The 25,502-nt window shown below is 41.1% G+C and overlaps 1 protein-coding gene across 2 annotated transcripts in view; it reads right to left on the reverse strand.

Annotated features, from left to right (window-relative positions):
• LOC117272648 (RAS guanyl-releasing protein 2-like) overlaps positions 1-25,502 on the reverse strand; it is a 53,921-nt gene that overhangs the window by 14,058 nt on the left and 14,361 nt on the right. Inside the window, exons 2-13 of one of the 2 annotated variants that reach the window (XM_033651637.2) lie at positions 22,373-22,508; positions 21,980-22,082; positions 21,713-21,769; positions 21,301-21,432; positions 20,777-20,927; positions 18,361-18,534; positions 12,782-12,898; positions 11,873-12,154; positions 5,982-6,056; positions 5,571-5,690; positions 4,952-5,067; positions 4,729-4,870 (exon numbers count right to left, since the gene is read on the reverse strand). In XM_033651637.2, the coding sequence (XP_033507528.1) occupies positions 4,729-4,870; positions 4,952-5,067; positions 5,571-5,690; positions 5,982-6,056; positions 11,873-12,154; positions 12,782-12,898; positions 18,361-18,534; positions 20,777-20,927; positions 21,301-21,432; positions 21,713-21,769; positions 21,980-22,082; positions 22,373-22,442 (1,539 nt within the window). In that variant the 5' untranslated portion in view covers positions 22,443-22,508. Of the gene's footprint in view, positions 1-4,728; positions 4,871-4,951; positions 5,068-5,570; positions 5,694-5,981; positions 6,057-11,872; positions 12,155-12,781; positions 12,899-18,360; positions 18,535-20,776; positions 20,928-21,300; positions 21,433-21,712; positions 21,770-21,979; positions 22,083-22,372; positions 22,509-25,502 lie in introns of both variants that reach the window. The other variant, XM_033651635.2, reaches the window with a different exon arrangement.

Genomic DNA, 25,502 nt, shown 5'->3' on the forward strand with positions numbered 1-25,502 from the left:
TTATAAAACTGAAATGTTACCAAAAACCGTTAGTAACTTTCAGATGTTTTATTAAATGAGTGCAGGACAAGAAAGAAAACAATCTGATGTTACATCTTTGTTTCTGTGACCCTCAAAGGACCAGAACATAGCTGTGTGCCAACCAACAGCGGTTTCCCCTGAAGGGAAAAGGTTTTTTTCCTCTCAAGTAAATAATTTATGTTTTGCTATTTCACTACAAAAAGTGCCTTCTATCTTTTCCTAACACATTTTAAGAGTGCCACCAATCACATGTCACTCTATTCCTGCGTACAGCGAGTGCAGATAAACAGACACAGTGAGGAGAGATTCCTCTTGACATTTTCTAAATTCACATTGACATTTTTGGCATTCGGCTACCACCGTGTTTTAAAGTGATTTAAAATGTGTTAACAGACTCTCAGGACACTGACATATCGACCATTAACAGTACTAGGAAAACACAAAATGAGCCAAGTTAAACTTTGAAATGTACAGTATCTACAGTAGATATAATATTTGGCAGTTTTGTTTGATCCTTTGTAACTGTTCTTCCCTATCAGAGGTCTGTTCATCCCATACTTTAAAATATTATTATTTATCACACTTGTATATGCATCTTCAGAAAATGCGTTCTGTCATGCCTGCTGGTGTTATAAATGCATATGCTAGGGTTCATTTATCTATCCATCTGTTAAATATGAGACTACAGCTTAGCTTAGCATAAAGACTTGAAGAAGGGGGGAGACAGCTAGCCTGTCCAAAGGTCAATTAAACTGCCTACCATTACCTCCAACATCCCTAATTAACACATCTTGCTGAGTCTTGTCACAGTGAGGTTGTTGGGTAACCAGCAGGGACTTCAGGAAGTCACTCCACCCAGCCAAGAAATAGTTCTTTATTTCCTGTAAAAACCACAAGTTGTTGTTTTTTGTACGAGATATAACATGTTAATTAGTGAGCTTTAGACCAAGTGGCAACCTCTGCAGCTGAAAAATGAAGCCAATATGAAAGTGTCCTAAACTGAATGACCACTTAAGGCTGGCTTCAAAAGTGAGTAAATCCCCAGAGACCACCATGTCGAAATGCCCAAATTTACAGCAGAAATAAACATGTTTACAGTCTGGTACAACAGTTTCTCTATAGCTAATTAGCTGTATTAATAGCACCTTCATTACAACTGTACGGGGGGGTGGATTTTTATAGAACTCATACACTTAGATTCATCCAAATATGGTCACCTTAAGTAACTTCTGGCTCCAAAACTCCAAGATGGAGATGGCCAAAAAGACAAACCCGAGGCTTCAAGGCAGGAGTCAACAAACTAATAGGTGATGTCATAGTAGCTACGTCCATTATTTTATACAGTCTATGCTTTAGAGATCTATGTAATCTCAAACAACAGTTGGTATGATATCAAATAAATAAGTGCCCCACTACTTAGGTTATGTTTAGGAAAAGAAATATGGTTGGGCGTTGTCGCAGTATGTACTTAATGTAAAGTTACGTACTAAACACAAAGTTAGCACAAAGGTATGGTTTAGGAAAAGATCTAAGGTTGGGAATCATCACGTTCTGGCTCCAAAAATCCAAGATGGTGACAGCCAAAAAGCTCCAAAAGTCAAGGCTTCAAAATAGGAGTCAACAAACTAATAATGGTGGCTACGTCCATTACTCTATACAGTTTATGCTTTAGAGGTCAACAAAATCTCAAACAAGGGTTGGTATGATATCAAATGAATTAGTGTCCCACGAATGACGTTGTCACGTTATGTCCTTAACATAGAGTCACACAGAGAAACACAGTTGGGGTTTGTCACGTGACATACTTAACGTAAAGTTACTCAAGTTAGGACAAGGCAAGTTAAGTCACATAGGTTAGGTTTCGGAAAAGAAACATGGTGAGGACGTACTTTAAAATAAATCGTAGTTCATTTGGTTTCACACATTCCAGAGCTCCGTCTCCTGGGGTAAAGTCCTGGGTTTGACCCATCCAATACCTCAACATGTCTCCTGAAGCAGACTTTCGCTCTTTATACTTATTCCTTCTTTACTCCCGTCTGGTCACGTGATAACAGTCCTCGCGATTACGTTGGATATACATGAATTACCAGCTCTTACCAGTGTTACTTTTTGTAGGTATATGTACAAACTATGCATGAGGACAGCCTGTAGAGGTGCAGGGAGGCAAATTCTTATAACATTTTCCCCCCTGTTACCAGTCTTCATGCTAAGGTAACTGCTACCTGGCAAACACATTTCCCAAAAGCTATCCCTTTCACCTCTGCAACATGCTAACACAAAGGAAGAAATTGCAGCTTGTGAAATTCGAAGACTCCTCTCTCCCTCCTCCACAACACATGCATGGCACAAACAGGACTGAACAGACCCAGTGTGGAAACTGAGGACTTAGTGTGCATGTTGCTGACAAATAGACGGTGTAATCATCTGTAGGTGAGCAACCTATGTAAGTTCTGCATGTTTCAGCTGTTAATTAAGTCTCATACACTTTGTGTCCTTAAATGGTTTGAGCATTACAGGAAGAAAAATTGTGTTTGGTTAAAGTAACAGGGACTGCAAACAAATTTGTTTTTGGCACGACCCTCTCTAAATCTGGAACGCAGCAGGATAAGGTCACCCAAACATGTTAATGGAAGGTTTGTTTGCCAGTCCAGTGTGAACCGAAATGCACCAAATACATAAAAGGAAATGAATCTGTAGGTGTGTGATCACATAAAGGAACAATGAATATGCCTGCTTTTGTTGCTTCATTATAGATTGCCTAGACAGCCATTTTCCCCAGTGAGATCATTTTCAAATACTCGATTTTTCAGTCAGGTTGAGAAGTCGAAACAAGAGATTTTTTTTTGCTTTTCTTACTCTGATTCTATGAAACTAAACTGTCAAAAGCCCCAAAGAGACTTGTGCATCGCTGTCTGCAATCTCTCATATAAAAGTGCTCTGAGCCTCCAGCTACAAACTTGCAGTACTCCCCCGAGATGCAAAAAATCTCACACCCTGTGATGTGTTTCCTCGCTTCGTGCGTTTAGTGAAAGTCATCTGTGTGCCATTAATTAGGGTTGCAGGCAGAGCGGAGTAAGATTATGACGATCCGTGTACGACACTGGAGATGAGTGAACTCTGCAGTGTTTACAGGAGGGCCAGCTTGGCTTGTACGCCGTGTTTGAGACAAGAGCTGAAAAATGGGCTGCGGGAAAATATTGTTTTTGCACAGGAGCCAAGAGGGAAGCACAAAGCAGGCAAAGGAGGAAGTGGCTAGTGTATCTACCTCTGCCACACACACATATTCAAAGGAAGAAGCATGCTGCCAGAGTCCTTATCTTTCCATGCTCTCTATTCTGAGTTTCCCCTCATGATGGTTTGAAAATGCTCCAGCTTCCCCCGGAGAATGACTGTGTCTAAATGTGTGCTCCTTTGAGTGTTAATGAAAGTCTATACATATAATCTATGGCGTACTTCTCTTTGAGCATCCTCTCCTCTAGCTTTTTTTTTTTTTTTTTTTTTTTACATATGCAGCATAGACAAATGAATGGGATGTCATTTCATTGTCTGCAGTTCAATATGAGGGCTCTGTTCCTGTTCTCATTTCAGCTGAGTGCTGACTCACTGTCTGTGTCTAAATAACAGAGAGATCCTTGGGGGACTTTGGGGAATGTTAAGGGCCAGAGGACACACACACATACACACGCACACACAGATGTAACACTGCCACAGAGGAGGGTTATCATCTCGCCCAATTACCTTCCTCCCATATTTCCCAGAATGCAACTTCAGCAGCACGTGGCTGTAGCTCAAAGTAATTGGCATTGCCCTGACCTGACAGGAGGAACCTCTGAGAGATGAGCCTATCACGCGCCGCCGGTGACTGCTGAGACAAATAATGAAGTGCGGATAGTCTACGCGGCTACATGGCTGTGGAAAGGCAGGGTGAGCACAGCTGACCTTTGACCTTTTTTTTTAACAAACTATGACACGTGCTATTGATTGGGTCATTGAAGAAATCGATGCATTTGAAAGCACAAAAGCAAACAACAAAAAGATCGATATCTGTTAAAGACCTCCACAGGAGCCTGAAGAGTTTATATATCATACAGCTGATTCTGTATCGCAAACAGTTTTTAAAAGTATTGCAAAGTATTTTGTATTTTTAGGACTGAGGGTGGTTATATAGTGAAGTAAAGGATTGTTCTTAGGAGGAATGGCTGGTTTCGGACTTTGTTTATTATTCTTTTATTCTTTTTATTATTCAACCCTTCCCAAGCTCCAAATATTTTTGTGCATGCAGGAGTGCAGATTTTAATGTTTTTTACAAGATCTGGTTAGTGTACATGTTTATTTTTATCTTTTTTTTTCATAAAATAATAGTGATTGGTTGCACATTACATCTTCAGATACTTTAAAAGCCAATGATAATTTCAGTTTTACAGTTTCTGACTATGATAAATGGTGTGATTTTAGCCCTTTTTAAAGTGAACATGCTGTTTAAACCTTCCAGCAGGTTTTGAGGCTCAGATGGTATTTGAAATAAATACAAAATACAACCATTTAAAGTTGTATGTCCTTCCCCTAAGCCAAAATAAAAAAAACAATCCCTCTCCAGTGCTTGGAAAAATTACCAACCCCCCCAACCCACCCCCTCAAAAGTAATGAACAGCCCCTAACACATAAGCTCAAAACATGATTACAAGTGAGAAGTAGGTGTTTACTCACAAAGCCGGCGCAGTGCTCGCAGAACGTGGGCTTGACGTAGGTGGCCTCAGTGAAAGTGTGGATGAAGCCCATCTTGCAGTTAAGCAGAGAGCTGGCTTTCATAAAGTAGTCTATCATTTCATCTCTGCTGATCTGCCCGTCTCTGGGAGAGAAAGCAAAGAGAAGTGACGTTGGTTCAATGTGTGAACTTTTTACAGCAGTGAATAAATTTGCGAGTGCTCACTGGTTTTTGTCCAGTTCTCCAAACTTGCTGAGGTATGGGAAGTTGTTCCTGATCGCTTCAAATTCATCCCTGGAGATGTGGCCGTCACCGTCTGAGTCAAAGTTCTTGAAGACCGACTGTGAATTAGAGGGTTGAGAAGGTTAGTTTCAGTGTGCTGGCCAAAAGTTGATCTCCTTTATAGGACATCTCCTACATAGATGATAACCTTACATACGTAGGAGATAATATCTTGTATGTAGGAGATAAACTTGCCCACGAACTATGCTTCTCAGGCCTTTCATAGAATCCCAACAGGAATCCATGCATTACACAAACTGAACCACTGTTTTTAAAAGGATCTCTCACAGAGATCTATTAATTCTTTCAACGCCAAGAAATAAAAAACATAAAACAGGACCAAAGCTTGTGTTACACGGTTTTCAGATGACCCTCCAAGCCTTGGTTATTATGGTACAAGATTACCAACCATTTGGCCAGAAAGCCAAGAGCACTTGGCAGTACTCATGGCAAGATGATTGTGGAGAGGATAACAACAGATATTTTACCCTCAGCCTTCCAGCGCCCCTCAGGTTACAATCAGCGCTGAGAGACGAGAATGTGTAGAGGCTGACACACTCACCTCCACCATCTTCTCTATGTGTTTCTTGATGATCGTCGGGTCAGCGTTGGGCTTCACCGACACAGCCCAGTCATCGATCATGGTGGGCTTGGGTTCAGGCGCAGGGGCGGGGCTGGAGTTCTGCTACAACCAGTGAGAAACCAAAGAGGGTTAGATCAGTATCAATCCCAGGAAGCAGATGCTGTCATCTTCCAAGGACAAGAAAAGACAGCTGCTGTACAGAGCAGCAGTCAAGGGTTACAACAGCAGATCAAAATGTCATGAGAGAGGAAAAACAAAGATTTGTGTATTGTATTCGTGATGTGATCTATCATCTAAGACAGGAGCAGAGCAATATAACACTGCCAAATTTGGGATATTTGAGACCAGCCCAGTATGGGATCTCAATGTGTACATTAAATGGCTGCTCACCGCTGGCTTGCGAGGTTCTCTCTGTAGAGACATCTGGTAGATCTCCTCCTCTGTGTGGTACTGGTCCAGAGATACCTGCACAGAACAGGACATGAGGAGCCAGTGTGACCATTTTGTCTTAATATGAACCAATCATTTGTGACATTAGCATCTACTACATTTCAGAGTGCAGGGCGAAAATCACCTATTTAACAACCCAAAGCTCTGCAGGGGGATCTGGGGCAAATTCCCACCAGGAGCTAAGCTAAGCTAACCATTTTAGAGCATTTTGAAATCTTAGATCAAGGGTTATCAGTTATTTGTTCTGTTTTTGACATACAATTCTGTCTTTTTTTTTTTTTTTACAACATACTATACTATGACGTTTGAAGGATTTTTTTTAGACATACTTTGCTATGACTTTTTAAGGCATACCATAATCTGAGGCTGAAAAGCAGTATTTCACTGCAATCTTTTTGGTTGGAAGTTTCAAACCTGCATTACTGCACCTGTAACTAAACCTGCCAGTGACATCACAGTATACTAACACACCCTGAAGTACACTTCTACATAGCTGCAGTAAACCAACTGTGTTGAGCACAAATATTTTCAGGAGATGTTAAATTATTCCTAAATCAGGGGTTGCAATCTTCTCTTCAAATATGACTATCATCACTTGACCCAGTAGAGTGCAGAATAATGAAGGCTGTATGAGCTCTTAAAGCTTGTAAATGGGCCTTTGAGCTGAGATTATTTTACTGTTCTCAAACATCAAGAATAAACAGCCATGCTCAAAATACTTTGATGTTTTTTTCTTTTTGTGTGGCATCCATGAAGAGAGTGTCTGTCTGCATTGTTTCAGCAGCACTCAGAGCACCCTCCTTCATTCTTAGCATTCATCTCCACCACAAAATTTATTCATTCCTGCATAAATTCTCTGCAAAAGGAGCCTTTTAAAGGCATAGCCAAATGTAAATATCTGGGAAATACAAACAGTTGACCAAATAAGTGACCAAATAAGGCTGTTGTGTACACTCACAACACTGAAACTGTTCACTATTTATTTGAGTTCCAAATGTTTATAGTGTCATTTTTTCAACTTTGAGAGCACTGCAACTAAAATATCGATCATCTAAATCATATTAGAGTAGCAGTAAATAAAAATAAATAATCAAATCAATCAATCAAATCAATAGTATAAGTTACAGAAGCCCTGAGAGGCAAGCAAGATGGGTTTGGGTTTTTTTTTGTTTGTTTTCCCCATCATTGAAAACAGATGCATTTTTTTTCCAAGATCATTTTTTCAAGTTTATTTTTTCATCTGTGAAAAGAGGTGATTTTTTTACGGTATCACACAGCAAAAATTATCAAGAAAAACAAAGAATTCACCTGTTTCCACAGATGATCAATAAAAATATTACTAAAAACACCAGTTTTCACAGGTTGCTTTTTTTCCTCTCAGGGCTTCCATATAAAGATGTTAATGAAATAATAATTTAATTCTAATTTGGGTGAATTGACCCAACATCTATTTTTTGCAAACACAAAAGAAGATGAGTGTTTCAGTTCACACACTTCTATATTTCTAGGAGTTCAACACAAAGACCTTTTCACACACAGACCTGTTCATTATAATGTACACAGCCACTATGGCAACAGGTGAGAGAGCAGCATCTGTTTTTTGCTCATACTGAAATGCTGCAGCCAAGTGCCACATGTTATCATCCACTGCATCCATTGTTGTCCTCACATTATTTTCCTCAGAGCTATTCTCTTACCGTAATTGTGTTTCCTGGCTTTTATTGAGTTGAAGTGGGAAGTGCGGAAGGGGGGAAAAAAGGCTTTTCTCCTTGTTTGGTCGTCTGATTTAGTGATGCTTGTTGTATTTCAGTGAAAAGGTTAACTGTGACTTGTTCACCACATCCGAGATCATTTGATAGAATTTGAATTATCTGAAGGGCTGATGAATTTGAATCAAACAGGAGGAAAGTATGATTAAACTTGTGTGATTTGCAGGCATGCCCGTGTAGAGATTATTTTGAAGGATGTATCGACTTTCCTTCCATCTCCTTGCGCTCGTCCCCTCAGGCTCAAGATAGATAAAGTCCAATAAGCACTGGCATAAGATAATTGGGTATTGACTCTGTCCAGCAAACTTCCCTGGTTCCCCTCAGTTTCAAAACCTGTCAAGTTGTTTTCTTTCATTCATTTTCACTGAAAAAAAAAAAAAAACGGGGGCGCCAGCTGCAATCTCACGCAAACACCTGCAGCCGGATTGAATGATTAATCCCTTGGGATTGTTTAAATACAGAGAGCTTCTCAAATTCAGGAAACTCTTATCTGCATCTGCCAAAAATACTCACACACACTCAGGGGTTTGGTGTGAAGTGCCAAAACACAACCCTAGCTTTCATACTGAAGTGCACACAGCAACAAAAACTGAGATCAGCCTCCCTCACTATTTCCAGTTTAAGAGCTCGCACTAAACATAAGTTGTAGCTGTATTTAACTGTTTGCTCAGACATAGATAACTATCACTCAGAATATAAAAAGGGTAATTTCCTCAATGATACTTGTAAGCATTTTTAAATTATGCCTTTCCCACATCATTTCACATTACAAGCTTAATGTATTTTATAGGGCAACAATGTGTTTTGAGGAGATTATTTCCTGATGGAGGCTTCCATTTCTTCCTGTCGGTCTTTGGTGATTGATAGGAGTGTAATGCTGGCACAAAGTGAGAGGAGAGAGCATTCCTTTGTAAGCCAAGACAGAAAAATAGTCTGGGGAAGAAGCTGCAAAATGACTGTACTGTAAAATGTTTACACTTTTACAGTTTAAAAGGGACCCTATAATACTCATTTTCAGGCCCATACTTGTATTTAAGGTCTCTACCAGAACATGTTTATATGCTTGATTTGTAACACCTTTACTTCCCTCATACCGTCTGTGCTGGAACACCTGTATTCACCCTTGGTCTGAGACACTTAAAGCCACCCTCCAAAAAGCCCAGTCTGCTCAATCCAGTCTCACTCCAAAGTTGTCAACATCCGGTAACTTGCGGCATCGGGAAAAGCCCTCCTTTAACGTCGGCATGATACGTGGCCGGTCACCGTTATATTTTAATGGCGCTCGGTGGCATCAGGGGGAAACGTGGGGGACAAGAACAAAAGTTAAAGCGGCTAAAGTCCGTGTAGAGTGGGTGGGTGCACTGGTGGATGGGTCTAACAAACATCAAATTTCCCCTAGGAGAACGGTGTTCCCATCCCATTAGATTATAAAGCCAAACCCTGTTCTTTTTTTCCTAAACCCAACCATGTACGTTTGTTGTTGAAGGAAAAAAAAACATCAATTTGCAATGTTGTACCAATGTAGTGCCTTTATTTTGAAAGGGACTGTAAGTAAACTGTAAATTTCCTTTGATAACGGAAGTGCATTTGAAAAAAGACAATGCATGTAACAGGCCGAACTTGACACGGGGTCCCAGAACGTCAACAATCAACACACCCAGGGTGCCTTGCACATCGTATCTGGATGCAAAAGTCCATGACCAATTGCAACATGTGACGAGATCTTGGGTGAGAATGTGTTGGTCTGCTCTGATTGGTCAGCATTAGGCCCATTTCCACTGAAGAAGTTCCTGGTACTATCTGGGGGGCAGGAACTACTACAGGAACGTCCTTTTGCTCGGCCCTCTCAACCGCCATGTCTCCACTGAGAGAGCAGAGTACGAGGAAGGTTCCTGTAAAGTTACCGGGTTCTGTATGTGACGTAATCGTTGCGCGACCATTTTGACCGAAGCGACATAGGGGTGTGGGGACGCTGTTAGCCTTGTCTGTAATAACTCCGGTCACGGTCCGTGAAACAAAGATTTTTTCCAGCAGATGTCTTAGTTACAACATGACTGAGCTAACTGGAGTAGTTTCATGTCGTATCCGACAACGGGAGGCTTTTAACAGATGACGTCCTGATGTTAGCTTTGCTGCTGCTGTTAGCTGTCCCTGTCAGCTGCAGCCACTGATGCTTTCTAGACATTGTGATTTCCCAAAACTGAATAAACACCATACATAACAACACAAAACTGCTTTGCTAGTTCAATCATGTTGTAACTAAGATATCCGCTGGAGTTATTACAGTCACCGCTAACAGCTAATGGTTATCCCAGCTAATCTACGATAACCATGTTATTAATTACAAAACGTCACATCCCGCCTTGAGTATATCCAATCAGCACCAAGTAATCCCCAAGCCCCAGCCAGGAGTTTCTCGGGGCCGTTCTGAGTACCTACTCCGAGGCAGGGACTTGTTTAGCCCCTGTAAAAGTTGCGGAACTCTGTCCTTCGGGGATGGTTCCTGCGGTGGAGACACGCACCAACGGCTCCAGCCCCATAAAATTACCCCGAGGTTCCTGCGGTGGAAACGGGCCTAATGTTGAGACTTACGTATAGCAAAGTCTCTGGATCACTGCAGCCAGGGGAATAACAGAAGGCAGAAGGCCTGATGGGCAAGGTGAAAGTAGAATCCCTATGGGAAGCCATGTATTATAGAAATGACCCATCGGTGTTAAAAGGATTCTCCCAGAGGGAATTATAAATACTTTCAATGCCAGGCAATAAGAACAGAAAACATCATCAAAGCTGGAGTTACATGGTTTTCAAATGACCCTCCCAGCCTTGGTAATTACGATACAAGATTACTAACCATTTGGCTAAAAATGCCAAGAGCACTGCACAGTTCTCATGTCAAAATGAGGGATTACAGGGATTGCTACATATATTTGCCTAGTTATTTGAAACTTTGGCCACATTTAATATGAACGTCCTTTATTGTAACTTTAAGACACAAAATACAAAAAGCATAATAGGTCCCCTTTGATAGCACTGATGACACAATATAGCAATGCGATCTCTCAAAATCAAGATTTCCCTGCAGAAGTGTTGAGATTTAAAAGGAGAAACTGACTCCACTGAGGTCCTCTTTTAAGTCATTTCAAAGCCAAAACATTCTGACAGCAAAAGCTCTTTAGTCTTTACTTAGGATACAGGAACAGACAAAAGGTTTCAGAGCAGGTTAACAATTTAAAGTTCAGTGGAGTTCAACAAAGGCATGCTTAAACTGAGGTTGTGACTCTTTGTCCTGGGTGACAGCACAATGCTAGAAAATTGAGTCTGGCAACCAGATAGCAGTGTTTCAGCAGTCAACCAAAGATATTTAATGTACTCATCATTATTATGCAGCCTGTGGAAACAGTTTTGATGTTTTCTGTGGCTCTGTAGGAGCTTTCCAAAGTGAAAAAATAATCCTGATGATGTCATCAGAGTAATCTCAGATCGGGTTCCTGGTTTAAACTTTTTATCTGCACTGAGTAGATGACATTCTGCTGTTTATTGTTAAAATACTGTAGGTTGAAGTATCAATCCTATCTCTATTATGTATTGCTTGTCAATCTCAATATAATCTATTTTTACAGCAGTCCTGTATTATGATATAAAGGCTGCTCTTACCACCGTGGACCACATCTATTTGAGACACAGGAATACTATGAGCTTGGAGGTTAATGTTTTGAATGCCTCGGTTACGTATAATCTCTGGCCTTTGTCTGTTCACAGATTTCATCCCAGCTGGCTGCTGTTCAGTCGGTCTGACCACGAGCCAATCAAATCAAGGCAGAACAAATTCTGTGTATCAAACAGACTGCCTCTTACACCGGCTGTGTGCTCGGCCTTCTCAAAGTTTTTCCTCCTACTTCAATGCTGTCTGGGCGCCTTCAAATTTTGCACTTCTGATGAATAACCAACTCACAGCACCTGATTCAGGACCTGATTTTACCCGGCACAAGCTGTTACATCTTTAATTTGAGCCTAACACCTTGGACGCTGCACATACACATTCTGTCCACTCTTTGCACTCACTGTAAGCAGGTTGAGCAGGTCCGTGTTGGCGTCGATGTTCGGCGGCGTGGCCTGGATCAGTGCCAGCTCTTGCAGGATGGCATACAGCTGTTGGGTCTTAGCCAGGTTGACCCGCGTCTTCTCTTTGTCGGCCCAGTCTGGCAGCGCCACGTGCACGGCTATGAGGTCTTTCAGGTGCACACCGAGAATGGGGAATCGGAAGCCCGAGCACTCCGAGAAGCGCTTGCGGTATTGACTGTAGTTCCCACATGATGTGACCAGTTCAATGAGGTTGTTAAAAACCTGCAGGTTGAGTAAATGGAGGGGGATGAAAATAATTTAAGGGTTATGTTGTCAGGGTTAGGCTTAGGAGGTTAGGTGGCAGACAGTGGCAGACAGACTTGCACAGTGAAAGTAAGCCTTGCAGGGAACCAATCTAAATGCTGGTGATGTCATTATTCTATAGTCATTCACTGTTGTTCAATGAACATTTACTTCATAAAGATGAATTAAAGCAAAAAACGGGTATATTTCCACTTCAAGGGTGGACAAAATGGAAAGGGGTGAGATGAGACTTGGCAGCAAACAGGAAGCCTATCTCAAGAGAGACTTGTTTAGAAGTATCACAAACATTCTGGAAAACTTTGCTCCAGATGGACTTACATAACTGACTGCAACTCCCCCAACAACAGTTGCATTCCAGTTATATGGCTCAAATTCATGGTTCTAAAAAGCCACCGTGTAGGAGTAACAGGCACAGATAAGGAGCTTGGCAGCTCACAAGGAGGACATGTGGATTACTGAATCAAGATCCAATATCAGTTGGTAGCTAAGAGCATCGACATGCAGTGAATATTGAATTTGTGTGGCAGTGTTAGGCTGTTGATGCCAAAGAGAGATCAGTGATGGTTGGGAGGATGGATACTGCACCTTGTTGGTCTCTGTGCTGATGTGGGTTTGCGTGTCTTTGAGACGAGATATGGAGCTGTTGCTGAGGCCGCCCACCACAGCCATCAGTGTGTTGAAGTTCTGCAACTGCAGCAGCTTCTGTGGACGAGAAAGAGGAAACATTAGGAGTGAGGGCGAAAGAGCAGACAGTGAATGACTGTGAAAGCCACTGCCAAAGAGGATCTAAAAAGGGGAGCAAAAGAGTGAGGGTGGCACAGGTTAAAAAAACTATGTACAGTATGAGGAGTCAGGAAAGAGTAAACCCTCAAAATATAAAGCCAGAGACTAGTGTTCAGCAGCCCACATGCACATCCACACATAACCATATTAAAGTATTGGCCTACCAAGATATTACTGAATTTTCTAACCTGTCTATGTCAAACTTAAGCTAACACTTTGTGAATGGCGCTCTGCAGGGCTCCCTGCTGCCCTTCAGCCTGCATGGCATCTCACAGAAAATCAATGGGGTCGCAGCTGTGTGGGAGGGCTGCCAGAGGGGATCATTTGATTCAGCTCAAACACCCTTTAGAATCAATTGGCAAAGCAATGTGGAAAGCAGCCCAGCATTCGCAGAGTACGTTCGCCTAAACTGCACGTGCATGTGACCATGAGCGAGGCCTGAGAAAGGTTTCATTGTCGACATGCCAGGGCTTCCCACTGGGTATACAATACATTTATTGTATGATGGGGTTCGGAGATGGAATTCATCCTCTTGTCAATTAATTGCTATCACAGAGCCAATTGGTGATGTGGCTATTTATGAAAGCCTAACATATTGTAAAATTGATTGAAATGGAGCTTTACAATAGGCATGAAAGGGATGTTTTTGCATTTAAAATTATAACACAATGTGCAGTCAAGTCTTATGAACATGAACCATTAGTAACGCACGCCCAACAGGAAGCTGAAATGGGACACAACCAACGCACCCTGAAGCTTTGAGAAATGTCAAGTGTGTCAAGGCTACCTTCTGTGCTGCCTCTGAATACATCTGAAATCAGTTTGAACATAATTTTTGTCCCTGCATGTGCTCACACTGGGATGCTTTTCTGAATACCAAAATTTGAGGCGTTTCAAATTGGCAGAGAATTGACTACAGGATTTCCAGCAGGGATAGTCTGTTTCTGATGTATCTGCCCAAATGTTCACCCATTATGGATAGATGACAGTCCCAAATGACCTCTGGGCATTACATTCAAAATGAGAAACAGTGATTATCTTTATGAGGACTAGGGGTGTAATGATCCGTCGATCTGGACTGATGTATCAATTCAATGATCAGTATCATCCAGTATCATCAACGCACAATGAAAACATTTATCCATATCATCATCTTTAAGGGGAAACTTGTGTCTCCGCAATGTGGGGAATTTGTGCAGATGAATGATGCTTGGCTTCCCCCCTTGCCGGCAGCACCATGAACTCTCTGCCCATGCCATGAGCAAAGTCCACAAGTTGATGTGAAACACATCATTCTGCATCATTAATAATAATACAGGGAGCGCCTCAACTCCACTCAACTGCACACACTGCCCACACTGCAGTGACACAGAGCTGGTTAAAAATTGGCAACGTACCCCTTTAAGATTCGCATTTATTTTGATATTCCCATAGTGCGTCTGTGTCACCATCAAACAATGCAGCTCAGAAAGACAAGGATATTTACTCCCTTCTCGGCAATAAATCAGCAGAGTGGAAATATTTTGGATTTTGGATAAAAGATGGGTCAACAGACAAAGCACATGCCATGTGGAAAAAATGCCACTGCTAACTTCTTGCTTTCACTAGGGAAATATTAGCTGCTCTGTAGGCTGCAAATGGAATTCAAAGTTTCTGTTATGTCGAGAGATGCAGTAACTAAATCTAAGTAAGAAAAAGTATAGGCGAAAAAAAAAAGTTCACTTAAAGGAAGGGGTGACAGCTTCTTCTGAAACCAAATGTGTTAAATTTGCATACGGCATAACCTCAAATCGATTGAAGGCCCCTGAACTGAATAAAAATCTTATTGTGTTAGACTTAGTGTTATCAGCTAATAATGCATTGTTGTCCAAAGAATTGATATAATGTTATATTGTGATAAAAGTAGGAATTTACACCTCTAATATGGACACACTACCAAGAATATCAGACAATGGGAATCTGGGGGCTGGTATGCAAAAGACCCCCCACCTCTCCTATGTATGAGCAAGAAACACACTTTTTATTTGTTTAGCCTCTTTTTGTGTTGTTGTTTTAAATCTCCTTATCATTATAATGCATCACTTTTTTGTCTCTGTGTCATCATTATGTCCCTTTGAGGTAATTTTGTGTCTCTTTGTGGTAATTCAGTGTCTTTTTTGGCTGTTTTGTTTATTGGGTGGCTTTGCCCTTTGTAATTACTTCATGTCTCTTTGCAGTGCCTTTGCATCTCTGTGTGGTCATGTTGAATATTTTCCTAGTCAGTTAATATTAATCTGTGTGACATTTCGCAGGTGAGGCCCAGGTTCAGTAATCGTTCCACTAAAAACAGCCAGCACAGTATATAAAAGTAAGGAATATTACATGCAATGTACTGACAGATTCAACTTTTGTCATTGTCAAACAATGCTGTCTTGTAACAAGATTAAGTCCATAGCCATGCTAGCAGCTCGGTCAGGCTGTCCTCAGGTACAGTAATGCTTTGAGCGTGATGCTAATGTCAGAATACTAATATGCTCACAGAGACAATGCTACCATGTCAGTGTTTAGCAGGTCTAATATTTAGCATGGTCATCATCTTACTTTAGCATGTTTGCATGCTAACATATGCTTATTAGCATTACACTCCAAATGATCTGAAAGGTACAGATAGAGTGGTGATATTTGGAAAGGAGGATAGAGACATTAGATCAGGAGGAGATTATTCTCAGGCCTTCTGCTGCTGATCTGTCATAATCATTCATCCCACACAAGACTGGTCAGAATCAGCATCTGTCTCCACCACAACACTGTCAGAGCTTTACAAAATACTGGAGAAAGTCCAAGTATTCAATATCAAGGAGGGAGAAACAAGAGCGCGAGACAAGAGCTCTGCTGAGGTGTTGCTGTGCTGTTGTACTTAAACAGAGGGAGGTGTTAACCTGCTGAGACCCCACTAAATAAATTATGAGAGACAGAAGTTTGTTCTGCAGCTGAAGGGAAGGATAGATGGAGAATGGGTATCAGTCCAGGAGCAGACCTGCAATAAGTAATGAGGATGCATTCACACTGCAGGCTATCGGGATAAATATTCTTTTTTTCCTGCGCTTTCTATGGTCGACTGAAGCTCCCTTTCACAGAGATGAGTGAATTGTCACATAGAGAGAGAACCCAGCCCATCTGGCAGACCAAATGATAACATCAAACTGAAATTAAATCAATTACACTGAAGCCCAGGACGGCATTTAGAGGGATGTCTCTGTTGTGAAAGAATGACAGACTCCAAGCATATGTGCAGGGAACCATAAAAGGCAGCAAGCTGGATACTTTGTTTGGGAGTTGGTTGGGAGAGACCAGATTAAGTTAAGATTAGGATTAGAGCCATGTTGACCTGTGGATGACCACACATGATTTCAGTTGCTGAGCATAGGAATGAAGAGATAAGTTGATAGATGGACAGCCAAAGGAGTTAAATGAGTCAGACTGTTATTCAGGCTCAATATACAGGGGGGAATCTTTGCAACCAGCAATATAAAATACAACAGACTCATACAGAGGAATGAGTAAGTAAAGACAAGCCTGGACCTCCCAGTGAAGGCAGAATTTGCGGGCAAAGAGATCAATCGCTATGATAGCAGCATGGCTCCAGGAATAGCAGTGTCAGTCAGTCCACCACTTTGAACTATTTAATGCACTTCCAAGAGATTTCATTCATTCATTCGTGGCCCCTAGACAATGAATCCTAACATTGATGATAACCCGACTTTTCTTCTAAGTTTTAATCTTTGTTTTTTTACATGAAAAATAATGACAACTATCAGATGGACTACCCCAAAAGTTCGTTCAGATTTTCCGAAAAAGATGAATCCTAATGACTTGGATCCTTTTTCATAGGGCCAACAACATGTCAACATTTTCAAGTATTTTACAGAAGGATCATTTGATTCTTTCTAGCCAATAGAAAGTGCACATAATTCATAATTAAGTAATGACACACTGTGTCTTATTTGTACATTCTCTTCTTTGTAGAACAAAGCTCATTCTCTTTTGGGAATTATGACATTTTATCGTTCAATTGTGAAAATCTCAACTCAATTGCCAGAAAAAAATGCTGTCACTGTACATTTCTGCAAACCATGGATAGGTTATATTTGCATGTTATTACATTGCAGATACGCTGAAACGTTATGTTTCAACAGTGCTGTGGCTAACATGTGGTTAGGTTTAGGCACAAAAAACACTTGGTATTGGTTAGGACAAGATCATGTTCTGGCAGTTTGGGCAAAATCCTGGCTGGAAAAGCAGCTATGTCTTGATAAAAAACAATTGCTTTTCATGCCACTATCCCCACTGAAAACAAAGCAATGGGTCGCCACAGAACACCCACGCTTGGTGCCTATAAAACACTGGTAACACAGTGACAGGTTGCTGCAAAACACCAATGTTTGGTGCCTAATAAGCGAATGGAAAAACAGCAACAGGTCACAAAAACAGCATCCACATTTGGTGCCTTAAAAGGCAATAAAAAAACAGCAACAGGTCTCTACAAAACCCACGCTTAGCCCCTGAAATACTGCTGAAAAAACTGCAACCGGTCACTACAAAACACCCACGTTTGGTGCCTAATAGCCTGTTAGAAACATGGCAAAGATTTTCAAATCACAATTGGTTTTGCTGTTTGTTGGTTTCAAACAGTGGTCTGCAGTGGTCTGCACCTTGGCAGCACCTCGCCTAGGAGACACACCATCCACCATCCCCTCCACCTCCCGATGTGTTAGTCTGCTTATAAACTGCATCACTTTAGAAACATTGATATAATAGGTAAGAAACCTGTAAATGTAATGTATTCGTTGTTTGCTGATATGCACAATGCCAACATTTTCTTCTGGCAATTGGGGTGGAAAATGTTGCATCCCAAATTTAGGTGATTTGTATTCTTTTAAATACATTTTTACATGCTCCTCCAGTGTTTGAGACAATTTAACAACCCCCTAGGCCCATAAAAGCTTTGCCAAAAATGCATCATCACCCAGCTAAAACAAGACTTTCTTAATTCACTTTCCTCTAACAGCAGCATTATGTTAAAGAGCTCTCAGTGGGCATCTGAACATGCTAATATCTCTAAAGCCTTTTTAAATTAAGTTCACTTTTCCTCACACTGAACGGTAATGATCATATCCGTATGTGTGTGCAAATCATCAAGGCTTCACCCTGACTTTTCCCCTTCTCTCCACATCTCTTGGTTTTATCTGTAATACACCTTTTTACGACTTCCTCTCCTCTTGCTCTGTGGCTCCAGGCAGTTACCTCTTATCAGTCTGCCTCTACATGCACCCTGAACCCCAAAACTCCCTCCAGCTCTGTCTGAAAAAGGTCTGCAGTCTTAACAGGCCCAAGAGACAGACCTGTGCCACTCTGATGAAGTGGGAGATGACGGCGGCTCTCTGCGGGGCAGTGGGCTTGCTGAGAACCATGAGCTGGATCCACTGGGAGACGCTGTTGAAAAGGGTGATGAAACGCTCCAGGATGGGGTTATCCACTGTGCAGCCGTGCATCACAAAGCTGTGGTAGTCCTGAAACTGAAAGCAGGAAGGGGCATGACACATTTTACTGTATATCCCAGTATTTTTGCATATCCAGAAGATTATATCCTCAAATGTTGTTGTAAAATGTCAGGAAAAGGTCTAACAAAAGACATACTGAGTTACATTACATTTACATTTTGGGGAAAGTATAATCCAATCCACCATCCAGCACCCTTAAAGCTCACTAACATGGGGTAGGCAATTTTATTTGGGCATCACTGGACACAAATCCCATAATAACTTTTGACCATGTTAGACTTCTGCACCTCCTCTTGGCTCTGTTTTCAGGCTTTAGAAAATTTTGCCCATGACTGGAGACTTTGGCCAATCATAGGTCATTTTAGAGAGAGGAGGTGTCTATTGGCTGTTGGTGCAAAAGTTGAAGAGTATGTTGCTTATAGTTTAGCTTTCTGCAAACCAGAGCCAAAGGCTAACGGCTGCAGCCTTAAGTTCAAATTTAAGTAGCTAATGTTAGCTAGAGCCTTGAATCACAGTGTGTCCTCCACCTCACTCCCTGCAGCTACAGACCACCTCATCAGGAGAGCCCCCAGTCGGCAGCCATAGCAATCGAAAGCCAGCCAGGCTCAGCAAACTTTCTGTTGCTGCTGTCACACAGGTTTGGCCCTGATCACACAGAAAGCATTTTAGCAGCTGGAGGTGATTTTGTGATTGTTTTTAATGACAATGAAGCTTTTTGCTCACTGTTTTTGCATTACTAAGCGCCTCACCTTTCTGCACTCTAGTTGCCTGGCATTTTTGCCAGAGCGCGCTGAACTCCTCAAGTTAGGTAGGAGAAACAAAAAGCTATACAACTTCACAATTTCAATAGAAATCAGTAGGCGTGAAAGCATATAAGTGCAGCACTTGATATGGCCGTTATCTAGGTGAAGCTCCTGGACCAATTGGTGGTACTCCCTGTAATCGACCTTCTTTTTTAGGGTCTCATGTACCCACATAGATCTCCATTTCCCTGTGCCCAACAAACTATTTACTGACAGCCTCTCACTCTCAAACAGAGCAAGTACCCTCTACCTGTCCATTTTAGGAACTTGCTACCAATTACTGTGAAATGAATAAAATAAAATAAACGGATGATTGATTACATGGTTAGGGTAGGAGGTGATGGGGTGGTTGCCTGGCAACAATAAAGAGATGCAGGAAGGATTTTTTTTTTAATTCCTCCACCTAAACAAAAGGCAGTGTGCTTTCTGTGTGATCAGGGCCTTAGACCTAAGGCTGCCACTGGCCGTTGGAGGGGTTTGTGCCAGCCAAATTCCAGCTGTTACAGCCGTGACCAAAGATCTGTCCCCCTGTGCTGCTACCGGCTCTCCTCTTGGGGAAGCAGTCCACAGCGGCAGGGAGAGAGGTGGAGGGACTGTGGCGTGGCTAGCAGCTAATCCTTGTTGTATTTGTTTGATAAACAGGGGCGGGGTGAATAAGATTTATTAAATCACTGCATGGGAAACACTTAATGTATGGGGCAGGAGGAGGGTGTAATTTTAAATTCTGCCTTTTCCAGATTTATGCCTACCTCAGCTTTACTCTGTACAGATAGGAAAGTGTAAAACCAATTATTTACTGCATTACAAGGACTTAATAAAACTTTCTATTTCTTGGCTTTGTCCGATTTGATTTTTCTAGTGTATTTTAATTGTATTTACCAAATTGCTGAACTATTCCTTTAGGGAAGCAGTGTGGATAACAAAGCAGCCAACTGCCCGATTCACTGACTGATTAAGCCAACCTTTAATGTGGGAAATACAAAGAAAAAAAAACAGATTTGTTTTCACCTACTCTACATACAGAAAAGCATCATTACTGCACATTATGACCAAAAGGCTAGATTCTCTATATTTCTGTTCTTCGTGGCTTATTTTGTTTTATATTGAGCCAGAATCTTTTTATAAGGAGACACACAAAGACAAAGCCAAGACAAATCACCACCGCTGCCCCCATCTTGCCACCAACACCATCACACTTGAATAAATTATCTAAAAGCATCTAAATCAGCACACACCCAGTCACTGCCTCTGCTTCCCAAAATAACACTCAAAGGGCAAAATGCTTCCAGAAAACAAATATAATTACCACCAATAAAAGTCATTTTACCCACTATTGCTTAGCAACTAATATAAGCCTGCAGCCTGTGACATTACTTGAGAACTGAAAGAATTTAAGAGCTGTAAAGATCACAGTAGATATACACAACTTCAGCACAGACTGCAGGCAAACTGACCAAGATCTTGCAGAAGGATTTGTACTCCAGGTAGGTCAGGTGTTCAGCCAGTTCACAGGAGTCAAGGTGGTCAAACAGCAGGGACATTTTCCTCTTTTTGGACACTGATGGGACACGCTGAGTCACCTGTCGCTTCCATTTATATGACGGCCTGAGAGAAGCACAAAAATTGGAGGATATTTTACAAAAGGTTTTCTCCTTTTGGGTCTTTTGGCTAAAAAGTACCATTATTGAGCTTTTTCTGTAAATGCAGAATTTATTCCTGGAAAGACATTCCCTCATTTGCAAACACTCAGCTGCAGTAAGTCACAAAGCCTTCTACTTATGGGACACTAAAGGGAAGTCGAGGTCACACAGAAATGGCTTTTATGGGAAAAAGAGAAGTCGCTGACCCCGCATAGCACAGCTCAGCAATCTCTGAGAACAGGCAATAAAAACGGCATGCTGACATAAACGCCCACAGACAGAGACATTCATTCAGGCTGTCAACAACACATGCAGCTTTCAGCGAGCAATTCACTCACACACTGTCGAGGTCAATGAGCTGACTCTGGCGCTCGTTGCCCTCAGTGGTCAAGAGGTCTTTAAAGTCTTTGATCTGGTCAGCCAGCTCCGGACTCAGATTGAACTCTGCTGGAAACTCAGAGATCCAGTACCTGGAAGGCAGAACAAAGAGATGAAAAGAGGGAAGGGTGATGAAAAATACTGGAGGGGGAGAGAGACTTGTTTACATCAACACAATAATGCGATCTAACGTTTAAGACCTTTCCCTGATTGTTTTATGTGATGATTTTCGCCAAGTCAGACAATTTCTGCATGACGTGTTGTTACTGTCAATATTCAACTGTTAACTCACAAACTCATAAATAAATCATCAGACTGAAGTTCAGAGAGAACTTGCATGAGAAGAAATAAAAAAAGATGACAGTTTATTACTTGACAAGGTGGCATATTCTTGTTCGGCGCTCAGCAGTGCAGCTCTCCTCTTGAGATCTTATCTAAAAGTCAAGGTGCAACTTTGAAGCAAAAACTCTCTCTTATATCTCATAAAGATTTAACAGATTTAAGAGAACAGTGAAAAAAAAAAAAACAAACGATCTGGCCTTGATTCCTTTTTTCTGTCAGCAGCGTGTGAAGTGATATTTGTAGACAAGCACCAAGGAAAACATCTCTGAGGTAGCTGAAAACAAAGGTGAAGGATACTTGAGCACTAGCTTCTTCGCCATGTCGGTTGACGGGATGTACCAAGGGTGCATCATGAGAAACATGCGAACCAAGGAGGTATCCTTCAAAGTGCCCCTTTCATCTATAAGAAGACAACAAAATATGGTTCATCATCAGGAAGATAAAATCACAGGGCAAGCATCACCTGCTATCAGTTAGATCTTATCGTATCTTTGGTGGTCAGTGAGTGTGGGTCATAGCCTGATCACCAATGTGTCCAGCACCATGGAGAAGACATTTTTTCTAAATTCCACATAATGACATTAAGTACAAGAATTATGGTAAAATAATAATAATAATAATAATAATAATTTGTTTTTACTCACTCAATTAATGAATACAATTTCAAAGAAATGTGTTCAAATGACCAACCAAAGGCTTGGATGCATGCTTCCACTAGCTCGTCCACTCCGGCTGACTGCTCCGACAATATGGACTCCATCGTCGCTTTCCTCTCTGTTTTTCCCCCTCGTTTCTTTCTCTCTCTGGTTTGACTCTCTTCCTCTCACTGAACACAAAAGAAGATGAAAAGAGAGGATCAAAGGAGAGCAAAATAGAGTAATTGCTGTGTTAAGCAAAGACAGGGGAAGTTAATTTCGTAGTGGTCGTGGCTGCGTGTTTGGAATAGTTGTGTGGTCAGTTATTTTTGTATACTGCTTCTCACTGCAGTGAGTGAGATAATCAGGGATTGTTTACAATACATTTAGGGTTGGTACATTTAATGGGTTTATCTGCCTTTCAATGTCATCCCCCATCCGATATGATGGGTTGAGTTGACTCAACAAATTCAATGTGTCAATCTGCAAAACCTGCACTGTCAGTAACTCTATTTGAGGGAGCACAATAATTGGTCCAGCTTTCAGTGGAGAGTTTAAACGTCTTTAATGATCTAAATTTATAAGAGGCTTTGCATTTGTATTACTCTTGGTGAGACGCAGAGCTCTGCATCTTTTGACATTTTTAGATACAGCTGTCAATATGATACCTGAGAAGAAATATACAAAACAGTACCTTTTTGACAACGCAAGTAGCTATACAGAATAAAACTGGAAAAGTTTTGACTTGTAGTAAGATAAGTTAAGACTAAGCATCAACCATCAGGCCCGAAAAATAAAGTCAAAACCTGCAGTTCCTCTAATGGCCCCTTGAGGCTGGGTCCAAAATTGAGTCAGTCCTCATAAACCCCCCAATAGAAATGCTCAACTTCACATTAGAAATATACATGTTTACAGAACCTATCCGGGGGGGGGCTTAAAATTATACATAATTAAGGGCGTGGACACTTTGCATGACCTAAAGGCTCTATCTGCTGACATGACGCTACGATGGCAACAACTCTTGTTGAGTAACGCAACCCTTGCGTTCTAAAAAAGTCTTGTTCAGTGTTTCGTTGTACTAAAAGACCCTTTAAGGAGTCAGATATTCAGTTTTCCAGTCAGTAGCCTACAGCGGTTTTAGCAAAAATTATGATTAGCATGATCACAGTTTACCGTAGCTCTAAATGCACCGTAATGACCAAGCTAGCTGCTAGTGTTACGACAGGAGTCAGCAACCATTCCCATCAAAAGAGCCATTTGTGACCAAAATTTAAAAAAAAACAAAAAACAAAAAACATATTTAAACCTTATTATGAAGGTAAAACAACCTATTACGTCTAAATTGGCCTATCAGCATTACTAATATGTCTGAATGAGCATTCATTAATATATTTTACCACAAGGTTGCTAATCTGCAGTGGGCTGTTAATGAATATTTGGTAACAAATGTGTCCAACAGTTATTAATATCTTTATTTTTCTCTGAGAACTTTCTATTTTTGGATTTTTAATCAATAACTAGACTCACTGGGGAGACTCAAGGCTAGCCACCGTTAATAAGGTTCAGCACCATTCAGAGGAAAAGGCGCCAGTCCGTAGACACAGTTGACGAAATGTGAAAACTTTTCTTTTGATTCAGTGTATAGGCTACACATTTGTATAAATAGAAAATGTAAGAAAGTCTTGAGGCCCACAACAAAAGATTTTTTTTTTTTTTTTTGCCACTGGAAGCCACTGGAGAGGGGCCAACGAGCGGCATGTGGCTACAGAGCTGGAGGTTGCTTTCCCCTGCATTAGGGTTAGCGCCACCCTCTCATCCAAATATGGCGAAAAAATCCAAGATGTCGACAGCCAAAATGCCAAACTCCAGGATTGGAAACAAGAGTTCACAAACCAGTGTGTGATAGCTAAATTCATTATTTTATACAGTTTCTGATTATGACTTAGTAGGACTTATCTGATCAAAGAATATGTGTGTTAGGTCCTAACTAAATACACTTTTTGATGCTTAATAGAACCAATACATTTACTCAAGCAAAGGATCCAATGTCTTCTTACACCACTGATGAAAAAAGTCAAATTTAGAAAAAGAAAATAAAACATCTAAAATATTGGCTGGCAGTTTCAGTTCATGTTATATTACTATCAAAATTCAAACTTCCACAATGTCTGAAGTCTAATTTGCATCTATACATTGCAATAAGCATGATTAACGTGCTGCACCATAACATACAAATATGCTTTGACCACAGTGTGGTTTGTTAGAAAGAACTGATAACAGCCACAAGCACAATCAACAGGAAACCCCTTTTTATCTGTCCTTGACATGCTCCAGTGCAGTCTGTGGTATACAACACAATGCCAGCATGGTAAGTATTAAAGGCACATTGACAAATATCTGGACATACATGATGGCATTTTGTTCTATCACACGTGTGTTGCAGGAATAAGAAAGAACAAAATGTATGCTGTTTTTCTTGGTGATTGAATAGGTCCTTGCAGCAGGGAACCATGGCAACCACATCTTACTGCCCAGTCACACTTTCACAACATATAGGTACACCTCTACACGCAACACACATGCACAAAACAAGTGTGATAAGAAGTATGGTTTAAGAGAAAGCGTAACCTGAGGGAATCTATTGTTTACTATAATCCTGAATGCATTAATTGAATCTAAACAAGGTCAAATGCACTAATCTAATCTTCTATATAGGTTACATCTTAATCTGGGGGTAAAATAGGAGATAAAAGAAGCCACTGGACTGTTTGGTTCATTGCTTATAAGCGTAAAGGTAATGCTGAGGTTGTGCTCGAGTGATGGAGTTGGGCCACAAAATCCACTATGTTCTCCGCTGCTGCTTCTACTAATGGCTCCCCAGTGTTGTGGTTCTGTGGCAGTGTGAGAAGGGTGTGATGAGTATGTGTATGTATCTATTGTGCCTGACACAATGAAGCCTTCCATTGCGCTGTCTCTGCTGCAAACACGGTGGGCGGACACACTCAATTACAGGCTTCACGAGCTGTCTCAGCCACACACATGTAAACATGCAGAAATGGAGGGGAAAGAAAAGATAGGAAAAAAAGGGAACTAGTGTAACGCTAAAGCTTAAATCATCAGTCATGTGGTGAGAGTGAGTGAAAGTCACTATGATGATGAGGAACAAGATAAATTGTCAACTTCAA

This window comes from Epinephelus lanceolatus, chromosome 22 (assembly GCF_041903045.1).
Source record: "Epinephelus lanceolatus isolate andai-2023 chromosome 22, ASM4190304v1, whole genome shotgun sequence".
Lineage (NCBI taxonomy): Eukaryota > Metazoa > Chordata > Actinopteri > Perciformes > Serranidae > Epinephelus > Epinephelus lanceolatus.